Source organism: Heterocephalus glaber, unplaced genomic scaffold (genome assembly GCF_053883595.1).
Source record: "Heterocephalus glaber isolate CG9 unplaced genomic scaffold, H.glaber_assembly_v1.0 deba00000331, whole genome shotgun sequence".
NCBI lineage: Eukaryota > Metazoa > Chordata > Mammalia > Rodentia > Bathyergidae > Heterocephalus > Heterocephalus glaber.
This window is the reverse complement of record NW_028258142.1, coordinates 37878484-37892577: the sequence shown is the minus strand read 5'-3', so window position 1 is coordinate 37892577 and position 14094 is coordinate 37878484. Positions and strand designations below refer to the sequence as shown.

General features: G+C 40.2%; 1 protein-coding gene and 1 pseudogene across 1 annotated transcript; one reads left to right on the top strand and one right to left on the bottom strand.

Moving 5' to 3' along the window:
• Positions 1–785: 785 nt before the first annotated feature.
• On the top strand, positions 786–2483 carry LOC101723502 (TATA-binding protein-associated factor 2N-like). The gene is given in 2 exon segments (XM_087190324.1): positions 786–1417; positions 1419–2483. Coding segments are annotated over 2 exon segments (1380 nt in total). The 5' UTR covers positions 786–805; the 3' UTR covers positions 2187–2483.
• A 7574-nt stretch (positions 2484–10057) lies between these two features.
• On the bottom strand, positions 10058–11434 carry LOC101702110 (growth/differentiation factor 11 pseudogene; annotated as a pseudogene).
• Between the last annotated feature and the right edge of the window lie 2660 nt (positions 11435–14094).

Sequence of the window (14094 nt, the reverse complement as noted above, 5' to 3'; positions counted from 1 at the left end):
ACTAAATAAACTAGAAATTCAGGGAATGAGTTTCTTATTCATTAAAAATTCCTTTCCTCCTATTTTTCCTTTCCCTTCTTTCCTTTCCCCTACCCCTCCCACTTCCCCTACCCCTTTAGACCTTTTCTTCCTATTTCACATTATCAGTTATTCATTTTGATCCTTATTTACACTTTCAGTTTCTCACACCAGAGAAACTATTCGGTATTTACGCATGGAAACAAACTCTTTGTAAATAAGGAGGGGTGGAGGGGGTGAAGGGAGGGCAGGGGATGGAGAAAAAATAAGAATCAAAATACGTCATGTTAAGATAGAAGTTCCCAATGATGAATGTAACTGTATTGTATACCTAAAATGTACCAATAAACTTAATGAAAAAAATCCTTACAACTCATGTGTGATGTCTTATCACCTTCCTAGTCCCCAGAACTTAATACTCAACATCCAGAACTTAAAGGAGGAACGGTTTATTTTGGCTTACCCATAACTTGCTGGCTCCAAAATAGGGAGCCAGGGCAGAGGAAAAGCTGCTCACCGCATGTCCACTGGGAAGCAGAGCAAAGGAAAGAGGCAGGAAGGGAAATGGAACCTTCCAGATTACTCCCACGGTGACCCAACGCTTTTGACCCAACCCTACTCCTAACAGCAAGCCAGCTGCATATAATGGCCACATAAAACAGTCACCTTTCTGCTGCTACGGTCCCGCAGTCCACCTCAGCCTGCCTCTCCGCCCTCAGAACAGCTTCAGCCACTGTGCCACCGCCATCTGGCTCTCGCATGGGCCTCCACGCCACAGCCCTTAGTCATGTCGGATTCTGGAAGTTATGGTCAGTCTGAGGGTGAGCAGCAAAGTTATTCTTCCTATGGAAATCAAGGCAACCAAGGCTATGGACAAGCACCACAAAGCTATTCTGGCTATGGACAAACGACTGATTCTTCATATGGGCAGAACTATGGCAGTTACTCCAGTTATGGACAAAGCCAATCAGGTTATACACAGTCTTACGGTGGTTATGAGAATCAAAAACAGAGTTCGTACATCCAGCAGTCGTACAATAACCAGGGACAGCAACACACAGAATCATCAGGAGGCCAAGATGGAAGAGCACCTTCATATGACCAATCAAACTATGGTCAGCAAGATTCCTATGACCAGCAGTCAAGCTATGATCAACATCAAGGCTCATATGATGATCAATCAAATTATAATCAGCAGCATGATTCCTATAATCAAAACCAGCAGTCCTATCATTCACAAAGGGAAAACTACAGTCACCATACACAAGATGACCATAGTGATGTGAGTAGGTATGGAGAAGATAATAGAGGATATGACTGGTCACAGGGAGGAGGTAGAGGGCGTGGAGGATATGACAAGGATGGAAGAGGTCCTATGACAGGATCAAGTGGTGGTGACTGACCGCGGTGGCTTCAAAAATTTTGGTGGTCACAGGGATTATGGACCCAGACCAGATACTGATTTAGAATCTGATAATTCAGATAACAACACAATCTTTGTGCAAGGACTTGGGGAGGATGTATGCACAGATCAAGTAGGAGAATTCTTTAAACAAATAGGAATTATCAAGACAAACAAGAAAACTGGAAAACCAATGATAAATCTTTACACAAAGACAGGGAAACCAAAACGGGAGGCAACAGTGCCATTTGATGACCCTCCTTCAGCTAAGGCAGCCATTGACTGGTTTGATGGAAAATAATTCCATGACAACATCATTAAAGTGTCCTTTGCCATTCGAAGACCTGAATTCATGAGAGGAAGTGGAAGTGGAGGTTGGCGGCGAGGCCGTGGAGACTATAGAGGCCGTGGAAGCTTTCAGGGGAGAGGTGGAGACCCCAAAAATGGGGACTGGGTTTGCTCTAATCCGTCATGTGGAAATGCAAACTTTGCTCGAAGAAATTCCTGTAATCAGTGCGATGAGCCTAGACCGGAGTACTCTTGTCTCTCTGGAGGAGATTTCCGGGGGAGAGGCTACGGTGGAGAAAGAGGCTACGGAGGTTGTGGGGGCAGAGGTGGAGACCGAGGCGGCTATGGTGGGGACAGAAGTGGGGGTGGCTATGGTAGGGACAGAAGTGGTGGCTATGGAGGAGACCGAGGTGGCTATGGAGGCAAAATGGGAGGCAGAAATGACTACAGAAATGATCAGTGCAACCCACCATACTGATGACTGTTTTGAATGTTCCTTTGTCTCTGACGTGATCCACAGTGAAATTGCCAGAGTTTTGCCTGCTGCTTTCCTCGTGGCCTCTTCTTGGGTAGTGAAATTAAGTGACATTTGGATTTTTATTTGGGTGGGAGGGATAGGACAGTTTTTCTTTTAGAAATGTCATTGAAATTTCCCTTTTTAGTTTCCAACCTTCTTCCCAACTCTTGAAGCAAAGTGCATTGTAAAATATTGCCAAAATGGAAAGTGTTTTGTAATACTGCAATAAAGCCTGCTTGTTTTTGTGGGAAAAAAAAACCAGTCACCTTTCAAAAGCCCTTTCTGTGATCACATGAGGCTTTGAGGGACATCTAGATATGAATGATAACATTTGTTAAGTCATTTACGGCTCCTCTTGATTAATACTGACGCCTACAGTTTGGGGTGAGTGAGTCCCTTAGGGTCTCAGAGTTATTTTTATTAATTTCAAATTAGCAAAATAACTTGTTGACAATGATGTAATTCCTGCTGTGCCAGTGACCCATAATAATTAGTATTGGTTTTAAAATAAGGACCTGTGTTCAGGTTCCACCAACCAAATGTGTGCAAGTAATGTTCAAAAACGATTCAGAGTTTTATTATGTGGGAGAAAGAGGACAACTGCTAATAAAACATCAGCTTTGCTTCTATGAACTACCACAGATCTATTGAGCACTGTGACTTTCTGGATTGAAATTTTCTCAAGACGATAGGGGTTGCTGATCACTTAATGAACCAGTTTGCAATGTAGAATGAAAAGTTTCCTGGAAGCTTCGCCTAGATTGAGTATCTGTAACCTTTTTCAATGCGTATCTACATAAATTAGGTGAGCCTGTTTTGCATTAGTTCTTGGATTAAGAATGCAGATTCAGAAAGATCCTTTCTGGCTTGTAATAGTCTATGTTAATCAGCTTTTTATTATTGTAACAAATTACTTGAAATAATATACTTAAAAAAGAAGAAAGGTTTATTTTTTTCAGAGTTTTTAAAGTTTTATTACATGGCTCAATTTCTTTCGGAGCCATGGAGCACATGGTGGAGTAATTTGATCACATTATAGTGGACATGAAGGAGAGAGAGAGAGAGAGAGAGAGAGAAAGAGAGAGAGAGAAAGAGACTGATGTCCCATTATCTGTGTTGAGGGCATCCCCTCAGTGACCTAACCTTCCCACCGGCCCCACTTCTTAAAAATGTCCACTGCCTTCCAGTAAAGCCAAGCTAAGGACCAAGGCTTTTTATACAGAATGGGGAACATTCCCATTCTAAACTATAGCACATCCTTAGCTAGACTTACCCTGTTTTATTTTCAAATGGAGGAAAATTTTTTTTTTTTTTGGTACCAGGGATTGAACTCGGGTCCTTGTACTTGCGCAGCAGGTGGCAAAACCACTGAGCTAAATCCCCGGCCTGGGAAATTTTAAACTAGTCTTAATCCATCAATTTTTCCTCTTGTATTATTTGCAAATTTACATTATATGTTGTTACTTCAACCACACATGTAGTACTTTCTCCCCTATGACTTAAACTCTACTAGACTGAGAACATGTAGAAATAAATACAGCAGCATCCTTCTCTATAAGAAATTTTATGAACAAAATTCACATAAATTAAAAAATATATTTTGATTATTATGCTTTTCTGTAAAAGTTTACTATTATTAGCAATGCAAAATTCTGGATGAATCAATCTTCTTCCTCTGAGCCCAAGAAATGTTTCCATAGTTAGTTGACTTGTATTTCTGCTGAAGCATTGTTCATCTATCTTTGTAGCCATACTTGTTTGTGCACATCATGTGTGCATGTGTGTGTTTGTAGTTCTATATATACATTATATATTACTATATATACATATTATTTATTTAAGTGCAAGCTGTTTTGAACAAGGCTCATATATTTTCCCCTTTCTAGTTATCTTCAGTATATAGTTATTATTCATATATAGTTATCAAATGAAAGGCAATTTTATCCTAAAGAATCACAAGAATTACGTAAAAATTATGCAGAAATATTTCTTTTATGTAGTTCTTCCCTTAAGCTTCCCACACCCTGAAACATATTTACTTTAATCAAGAGGTCATTTGTTGTTTTTATTTTGTTTTGTTACTATACTCACAGTACTAATGAGGCACTCATATGTTCAAGGAACGTATGTAATTAACTCTTTCTCCTTCTATCTGACTTCCCCAGACTGCCTTGGGTTGCTTCTGCCTTAACATATGCCAATCAGGGTCAAGTAGCAATAACAGAATTCTAAAACTAGTGTTCTATTACACTGCGGAGCTTTGAATATTTCTGATACACAAGCTATGGCTCAAAGCAATTAAATTAGGAACTGTCTGGGAAGAGTGCTAGGCATGAGTATTTTGTAAAACTTTCAGAGAATTGCAATGTGCAGTGAAGCCCAGAGACACTTCTGAAATTATTTAATATACTTTAATCAACTGTGTCTCCTAGAAAGTCTTCAGATAAAAAGATGTCTAGCATTGTTGTAATTGAATCTATAACAATTTTCATATGAATAAATGAAAAAACACAACATCTTTAAAGTATCCACAAAATAGGATAACAACTTCCAATAATATTGTCTTATATTAATCATAACTCTTTATTAATACAAATTATTTCAGTCTAATTTATTCTAGTCTCCACTATCCAAAACTGAGTATATACGTGTTGTTCAATTGATCAGTATTTTAGATTTTACGCCAATTAAATTTCCTAAATAAAACAAATACTTAGTACTTTACAAATAACGTAATCCATTCCTTGAAAAATAAAAGAATGTCAAAAAGTAAACAGAAGCCACTTTCCTCTTTTAAATGTCATTTACAGTAATGAGTTTCTTTTCACTGACATTTCACACATTTTTATTTAAGCTAATTAGATGTATAATAAATATAACATGATTAAATATGTTCTCCACGTGCATCCATAAAATCAAGCTTACATACAATCAATTACAAATTAACAGCTAGGAGACGACTGGGATAGGCAGGTTACTGCTATTGAATTCTGGTAATCTTTTCTAATCTTTAATAATTTCTTTGTTCCATAGACATTTTCTGGGAAATTTATAGCTCCTAAATTTTTAAAAATATATTCCACAGAAGGAAGGAGAAAACTGTAAAATCTTGGAATTAACTTCCCTGCAGTCCTATCCCATTTTTTGCCATGTTTATTACATTGAATCCAATTGTTTAACACTTTTCTCTCTTTGCATTATGTGTTGTCTAGTTCCTTTGACTTTGCTGAGTTCATTCATTTCTTTCTTTTTTTTTTTTTTGGTACCAGGGATCAAACTTGGGACCTTGAGCTTGTGAGGCAGGCAGTAGAATCACTGAGCTAAATCCCCAGCCAGCATTTCTTAGGCCTCAAGGCAGTAAAACCAAAGCCGAGGATGCGGGAGAGAGATTTCAGTGTTCTTCACTGGGCTCCTCCCATCTGGAACACACAGGTTAGCAGTTCAGCTCCTGTGCATATCGTAAGGCAAACTGCTTGGTTCATAAATCCCTAGTCTGCATTTTAATCCAATCTGTTTTCCTCCCATACATTGAATATAAAATGTATATGGAAACAAGAACTTGGACAAATGTTCCTCAGAAAGTGAATCTAGAGCAGGGGAAAATATCACTTAGTAGCCAAATGATATCAGGTAAATTTACATTGATGTGTCATAATTTCAAAATCTTTATGGGAATGGAAATAACGTTCCAATCTATTATTCAAAGTGTAAATGAATTATGTAAAGCATTAGTAAAGTGACTGGGCCATGCAGAGCTACCTTTCAAATGTTATTTTTTATTCTTGTGTTGTTATTAGAATTTCTAGGATGGCATGCATGGCTGCATGATTAGGAAAAACTCTTCCTCTGTATGAGATTAAAATATCTACTTTTACACTATTTTTATGTGGAGCAAATCAAATGACGTAAATGAAAATGTGTCACAACATATAAATGACCAAAAATGCCAATTTTATTAGTTCCTTATATTATTGTATTTCATGCTAATCTAAAGTAATCAAACTCCTGGAAAATACGTAAAGACTCTGACTAAATTAAAGCTGTAAAATTGAGCAGGTACAATTCTTATATGAAAATTGAATTTCTAAAGCTGCTAGAGAAATACCAGTTTTTTTCAGAGGCTAGAGGGGATATTGGAGAAGATGTAGCCTGCTACCAATTGCATCAGATAGGTTGCTTCAGTGAAAAGTCTAATAAAGTTCTGAAAACCCTAAAACTAGCATACATTTGTTTTCTCAATTAAATGTTCTGCTGTTTCCTTTCTCACTCTCTTAGGTTATCTCATTTCATCCTGTTTTAAAAAATCCTTTTGCATTAAATCTTTACTGCTGACATTTTGATGTCAATTCATGTTAAGTTGGTCACTCAAGGAATCCTGTCAAGATCAGAGATTAAATGGCTTTTAAACTTAAGCAGAACTCAAAAAGTGCTACAATTGGAACATTAGAAGATTTATTTCTATTTGTATTATTTGCCAAAAATAAAAGATAACAAATATGGTTATAAATGTTCTGCATGTACTGCAAAAGAGGTTATTTTCAATAAACTGATTTTATTGTAAATGTAATCAATGTTTATTGCAAAAAATAAGCAAAGAGGAGAAAATAAAATCATCCAAATTCAGACTATCCAGTGATAGCTATCTATAAAATATTTATTCTTATATGAAATACTTTAAACAAAGATATAAACATTATATATTATTTCATATATTATTCTTATATATATTTTCTCCTAATATAATCTTTTTTTGTAAATTGATTTTTAAATGTATGTCTAGAGGTAGTATGATAGTAAGTGCAATAAACACTAGTATTTCAATGACATTTCATTTTATTCATTTAAATTTCAAATAATTTGGTATTTTGAATTATTTAAAAATTTCCTTTTTAGTCACTATGATAACCATACATACATATTAATCATTTTACACATGCAATTATGTCCTTAAAAGTAATTCCTAGAAACATTTCTGTGCAAAAAAATAAATAAACACAAGTTTAAAGATTTTTGATACACATTGCCTAATTTTTCTCCAGAATTTCTTTTCCTTATTTTTTTTAACAAATCTTTCTTTTTTTTTTTTTTCTCTAAACTCTTTGACTGCTTTTATCTTTCTTTTTTCAGGTTCAAGTGCTGGATTGTGTCATGTGACCATCGCAAAACTCAGAGCACCCTATGGCCATCTTTGGCCTCTGTCACATAACTTGAAAACTGCTTGATGGCCTTTTTGCAGTGGTTCCTTCCAGGAAGCCTTGATTTCAGTGAAGAAGTCCTTTCCCGGCATTCCAATGCCCTGTCAGCCCCATATTCCTCAGACACTCTTAACAAACAAAGGCAATCACTCCATGATGTAACAAATACACAAAGTAAATAATCACACTAATAATATGTTCAGAGGGGCGCTGGCCAGGTTCACACAAATAAGGTGGGGGAGGGTTGCTCCTGCTGGGTTGCTGGGCCGTGTCCCCAAGCCTCTCTATCCCATGCTTTTTGGGGATAAGGAAGAACAGCAGACTGAGACTTCAACTCATAGACTTACATTCGTAAAAGGAACTCCCCCTCCTGTCTTGCAAAGATGTTTATTTGGTGGTACTCAAGGGGCAGTATCTTTAAGTGTCCCCCAAGTTTAGTGCCCCAGCTCTCTAGACTCTGTAGAGGGAAGTTACCTGATGCTTACTGCCCAATCCCTACCCTGTCCCAAGATCAAGAGGTATTTGACCTTTGGGGAATTATCTTCACTCTCCTAATCCTCTCCTACCACCAAGGAAATGTGAATGGTATTGATCATCAGGTGTCTTATTCTCCATTGAGGCAGAAAGGATGAAGAACAGGGCCAGAGAGGAGAGGCTTGGAGTTGACATAGCTGCTATATGGGAGGTTAGTTGAAAAGCTTAACAGCTCCTGCTTATTCCTCTACTGAAACACCTTGTCTCATTTTCTCACTATGAGAATAGGAGTAAGATGCTCAAGCTCACCAATATTACTTTCCCAGGGTGACCACATACCTTTGCCCCTTCCATGGTCCAGTCCAAGCAGGAGAGACATATGCTTAGGAAGAATAAGCCTTCCAGGTTTGCTCTCCAGTATGGGCTTTACTTCAGTTCAGTACTGTTGCTACCAGACCATAACTGCTGGATTTATTTAGAGTGGTAATTCTGCTGCAGGTTTTCACTCTCTCCTCTCCTGACATTCTCTAGGCTCTAGCCTGGAGCCAAGAGGTCAGCTGCTGAGGTATGGGTAGGGTATGGAGATTCTGAACTCCTTGACTTCAGGCACTCCAGCTGGCAGGCAGGAGGAAACGTGTATTCTCTGAAGCCAGTGACTCCTCTAAGCCTCACATCTCTTCACCATTGCTCTGGTGCCCTGGTTATCTGGTCCCACAATGAGAGGTATTTTATGTCCATAAAGTGCCCATGGTAAGTGCTCAGAATTCATCTCTCGGCTGTGGTGGGTGCTGCTATTTCTCATTCTGTTGAGGGGAAGAAACTGAGGCCCAGTGAGTCCAGAGGAGTGTGCATCAGGATTGTGGGATGAATGAATGGCCCCAGCTAATGACTTGAAGTGGCAGCCAGTCTGCCTGCTTCCTATCCTTCCAAACCAGGGAGTCTCTGTCCTTCCCATCCTCTGCTGTAACTGGCCTTGTCAGGTGCCTTTCCCCACTGTACTGTTCCCTCCCTGCTGCCAGATACTGCTGTATTCCAAAAATAAAAAATAAAAATTATAGACACTCTGCTCCCTTTATTTTCCTTCCTACCCTGAGCTTTGGGGTTGGGGGACTAAAATGTCCCCCTCCAGAATCCCTTCCACCTTGGTCTGCTCGCTCTATTCCCTAGCCCAGAGCAGTGATTTGGATTCAAATGCCCTGTAACCTTCAGCCTACTTAACCACTCCTTTCTTGACCCCTCCAAATCCTTCCCAGACCTGGGGGACTCAGATCTTTTTTTTTTTTTCTTTGACCTGAAGATAGAGGCTGGGACCAGGGACATTCCACAGGGTCTTTGGTCTCTCTCCACTGAGGGGAATTTGGGTTTAAGCAGGCTGTGCCCTCTGGCTAAATAAATCAGTACCATGAAGAAAGCTGGCCTGAGGGTTAGCAGCAGTTGAGGACTCCCCTTTCCCTAGCTCTTAAATCCTAACCTTTTACTGTTTCTATGACCATTTGCTTTGGCTCAAGAAGGTTAGTTAGGGTACTTATGGGTTAGAAACATACATGTGTCAACCATCTTGCCCTTTACTCCCATTCCCAACCCTGGAAGCTTTATACAAGTGCTTAAGTGGGTGGGTCTTGGGGAAGAGCCGGGTTTGGGGAATAAGGGACAAATGGGGCATAGTGGGCAGGGGCCCTCCTATTCCAGTAAAGCCAAATACCAAAAAATGAAAAGTCACAATAAATAAATAAATAAATAAATAAATAAATAAATAAATAAAATTCCCAAATCCTTTTGCCCCTGCCTTCACTTCCCTTCCCCTGCCACGGCTGGAGGAAGAGAGGGAAGAAGCTAAGAATGGATAGATTTCCTCTCCTACTGAGTAGTCAGGGGTTCTCCCCAAACTACAAAGCCCCTCACCTTGCCAGTAGAAGAAAGGAGGCTTGGTGTGGGGCTTTCATTTATTACTCCATTTCAGTCTCTTTCAGTGTTTGTCTCTGCCTAGTCGGTGTCTTCTGCCTCTCTATTCCTTTGCCTTCTCAGTGTTACTGTTTGTTCCTCTGTCTCAATCCCTCTTGTCTCTACATCTCTCTATCTTCTTGACAAACCTCCTTACCTGCAAACCTCAAACACTACCCTGACCGTACCTCTCTCCCTTTCTCCCAACCCCTCATCCTTCAGTCCCCACCTGCCTCCCTCTGTTGTATTGCACACTGCTTGGTCAAGGGAACAAGGTGTGATGTTCATGGGAAGAGGTAGAGGGAGCTGTAGGGCTTGGGGGAAGGGGCAGGGCTGGGGGGTCTCAGGGTAGAGTCTGTGGGGAAGACATCCACCGTCCCCCACCTTAGGAGCAGCCACAGCGATCCACCACCATGCCAGGGATCTTGCCGTAGATAATTTGCTGCTTGTCATTGAAGTAGAGCATGTTGATTGGGGACATCTTGGTGAGGGTGCAGCAGGGCCCAGCAGAGCCTCTTGGATTGGCCTGTTGCGCCAAGTGGTTGCGTGGATACTTTTGCATGAACATGTACTCGCACTGGCCAGAGCAGTAGTTGGCCTTGTAACGCTTAGGTGCGATGATCCAGTCCCACCCCAAAGCCTCAAAGGCCACTGTGAGGGGATATCGGCAGCAGCGGGACTCGCTTGAGTGCTCATCACAATCCAGGCCCAGGTTCCGCAGGGCCCGTTTTGTGTTCTCTAGGACTCGAAGCTCCATGAAAGGATGCAGCCCCTCAGCTTCCAAGCCCAGGGAGGTGACAGCCAGGTCTGTGCCACTGGGATCAAAGGCGTTGATCTCGATGCCCCAGTTGCTCTGTGGCTGGCGGATCCAACTGTGAACCACTTGCTTGAAGTCGATGCTCTGCCAGTGGCCGGAGCTCAATCTTGAGTGAACGGATACGGATGTGACGCTGGCCTCCACCCACCCCACCCCCCTGCAGTCCCTTCCCCAGTTAGGGGTTTCAATCGCAAGATCTGCAGGTAGACTGTGGCTGGGCGGGGCAGGGGCAGAAGGTACACCCACAGCTGGGCCTTCAGTACCTTTGTGAACATCACCTTGGGGCTGAAGTGGAAATAGCAACAGAGAGGACTGTCATCTGTCTGTACTGCGGGGTCCGTCTCCTGGGCCATGCTAATGACGGTCTCAGTGGTGGCGTGGTACTCGTCCTCCTCCAGGAAGTCCTCAGGCTGCAGCCCGTCGCCTTGGAAGTCATGCAGGTACAGGATCTGCTGCAGCGGCGGCGCCTTGGGCAGCAGCTGCTTCACCACCTCGCGGCTGATGTTGGGCGCCCCCTTGAGCTGCTGTTTGCTCAGGATCTGCTACTTGATGCTCTCCAGGCGCAGCTCGCGGCTGTGCTGCTACCACACGCACACGGGGCAGCCGTCGGGCTCGGGCCCCGCAGATGGGGCCGACCTGCAGGCGCGCTCCCCCCGCGGCCCCAGCCCGGCCCCGGCCACCGCCGCCGCCGCCGCCGCGGGGCCCTCGGCTGCCTCCCCCCGGGGCCGCAGCTCCAGGGCGAGGAGCAGGAAGTCCAGCAACAGCGGGGCCGAGGGCACCATGCTGGAAGGGAGGGGAGGAGGACCCTAACAAATCTTTTTTGCCTTTTGAGTTTGAGCTCATGATTATTTCCCTCCCACTTGGCAACACTGAATTTTATTATTATTTTAATCTTTGACAATTTCATAGAAAATTTCAATTTCATTTAATTTTCAGTCATGTTTTCCTAAGTGTATTTCTTTGACTACTACTGTAATTCAGCATTGTTTTACACATTTACATTTTTTTATTCTTTTATGAACTGCCTACTAAAGATTTTTTTATATGATCATTTATGAGCTTCCCCTTCCCCATTCATATTTTAGTGATACACTATTATAATCAGTGCCACTTGGTCTAGAAAACACGCTATAATCATTTCCTCAGTATATTTACCCTTAGCATGTTAAGTTGTTGATGCACCAAAAGTTTACATTTCAAAGTTATATTTCTATAACTATGTTCTTATTTTCTTCTGTCATTTTAGACTTCAGCAAGAGCTTCTCTACCCTAAAATATATGTGATACATTTCCTTTGTATTCATAAAGGAGTGTAAGTTCTTGGACAAATAGTCCACAGAAACAGTCTCATTGTGAATAGTTCACACAAAATTTAAATACTTGGAAGACTGTTGAGTTTTTTTCAGTATGAACCTCCCTTCTATCTCATTTGCCACCAAAATTAGCCACTATAGAATGAGTCAATTGGGTATATAGAAGAAACCAGCTGGGTGTGGATTATTCATGATCAATTTCTATGTATTTACATATACATTACTGTAGTCTGAATCTTGAATATTCCCCAAAGTCTCTATGTTAAAGGGTTAGTTCTCAGGAGTGCTCATTTGAGGGGATGTAGAACATTTGGGAGATGGGGCCTCTTGGGAGATCCTTAGGTCATTGAAGGCATGTCTTCAATGGGGTTGTGAGCATATTGCCTTTTCCTCATTCTCCAGTTTGTTTTCTGCCTGTTGAAGTGAGTGTTTTTCCTCTACTACCCACTCCTGCCATGATATGCTCCCTTGTCATAGGCCAACAGCAATAGGTACAACAGATGATGGACTGGAAACTTCAAATATGTGTCCCAAAGAAAGCATTTTCTCTTTATAAGTTAATTATCTCTGGTGTTATTTTCATAATTATGGACACATACATATATACTTTTATTTAGTGCTTTACATTTACTTAAGTGTGCAAAGATGAGGGTGAATAATTATAATATTCACCTTATACAGTTTTGGAGAATCCTCTTTTTAAAAAACCAATCATTTGTAGAAAAGTTTAACAATCTCTTTTAAGGAACAGTAGCTAGAATTCAAATAGGAAAGTAAAAAACAATGCAGTGGTACCTCAGTTCACAAACTTAATTTGTTCCACAGTTGTGGAAGAGATGGCCACATTCAATTTCCTGAAAATTCGTATTTGTCATCAGATGCAGAGTTCATGAACAAAAGTGCATGCAAACTGAGATACCAATGCATTTACAAGGAGTCTTCATATTTCTTAATGTTATTTTGCCTGAATTACTTCATTGTATAAAAATATAGCTAAGTCTTGCTAGGTGAATCTTTATGGATTTTAACCATTTAAAAGGTTTTCCATTGCTTACCACCAATATATATCCTATCTCTGCAATTAAAATTGTTAAATAATTGAAAACTAACATTTTGTTCCCTATATATCTTTGACTATATATTTGAGGTGCAGTTAGAAAAACACCCACTGAATAACTCGAAGGGCCTTTTTATTCAGTTGTAACACACAGAATGTATCAATGAAAATTTCTGAATATTGCAGAGTATGGAAGTATAGCTCTGTTTTGATCATTCCACTCTATAGATATAACAAATTATTACAGTGTTCCTCATAAATTTTTCAATTAAATTACCAATTCCATACAAATAATGTAAACATTATGTACTTCAAATACATACTAACAAAAATAAATTAAAATTAAATCAGTGATGAGAAATGAGACAAAGATACTATGTTCTTCACATGGAATTTACTCACAAACATGTACTGTTTTGCAGAAGTTTTTGGCATTGTAAGTAAAGAATTAATAAGGACAAGCCATTAGCTTGGAAGTAATTTGTCAAAATTACAGAAACATTGATATTTCTTCCCTACAAATTTGGATTCCTTTTTGGACCTCTTTTTCATTCTTTTCTTAATTAACAGCAATTTTTTTATTAGAAGTAGGTTCAGAGTAAAGAGCAGTGGAAATAAAGAATGTTCCCACAATAATTAAGCCTCAGAAAAATTGGAGTTGATCCTCATGAATCTTTCCTTCCAGGAAACAAGAACCCTTGGAACACTAATTTTCATGGGAACTTTGAATAATTGCCATTGAAAAACATGTCTCACTCTGGATGTTAGATATACATAACACTAGTTTACCTGGGTGGGTGGCTGTAACAGATTAACAAACTGGTTGGTCTAAACAACAGAAATTTATTGTCTTATATTTCAGGATGCTAAAATTCCAAGATCAAAGTATAGGCAGGGATAGTTCTTTGTGAAAGTTTTAAAAGAGAATCTGCTCCAGGACCTTGCCTATGTGTTGTTGCTTGGGTGAAGATCTTTGACATTCTAGGTATGTAGAAACATGACCCACGCCTCTACCTTCATCTTCATCTGATCTCATTGTTTGCATATTTCTGTGACCACACTTATTCCATTT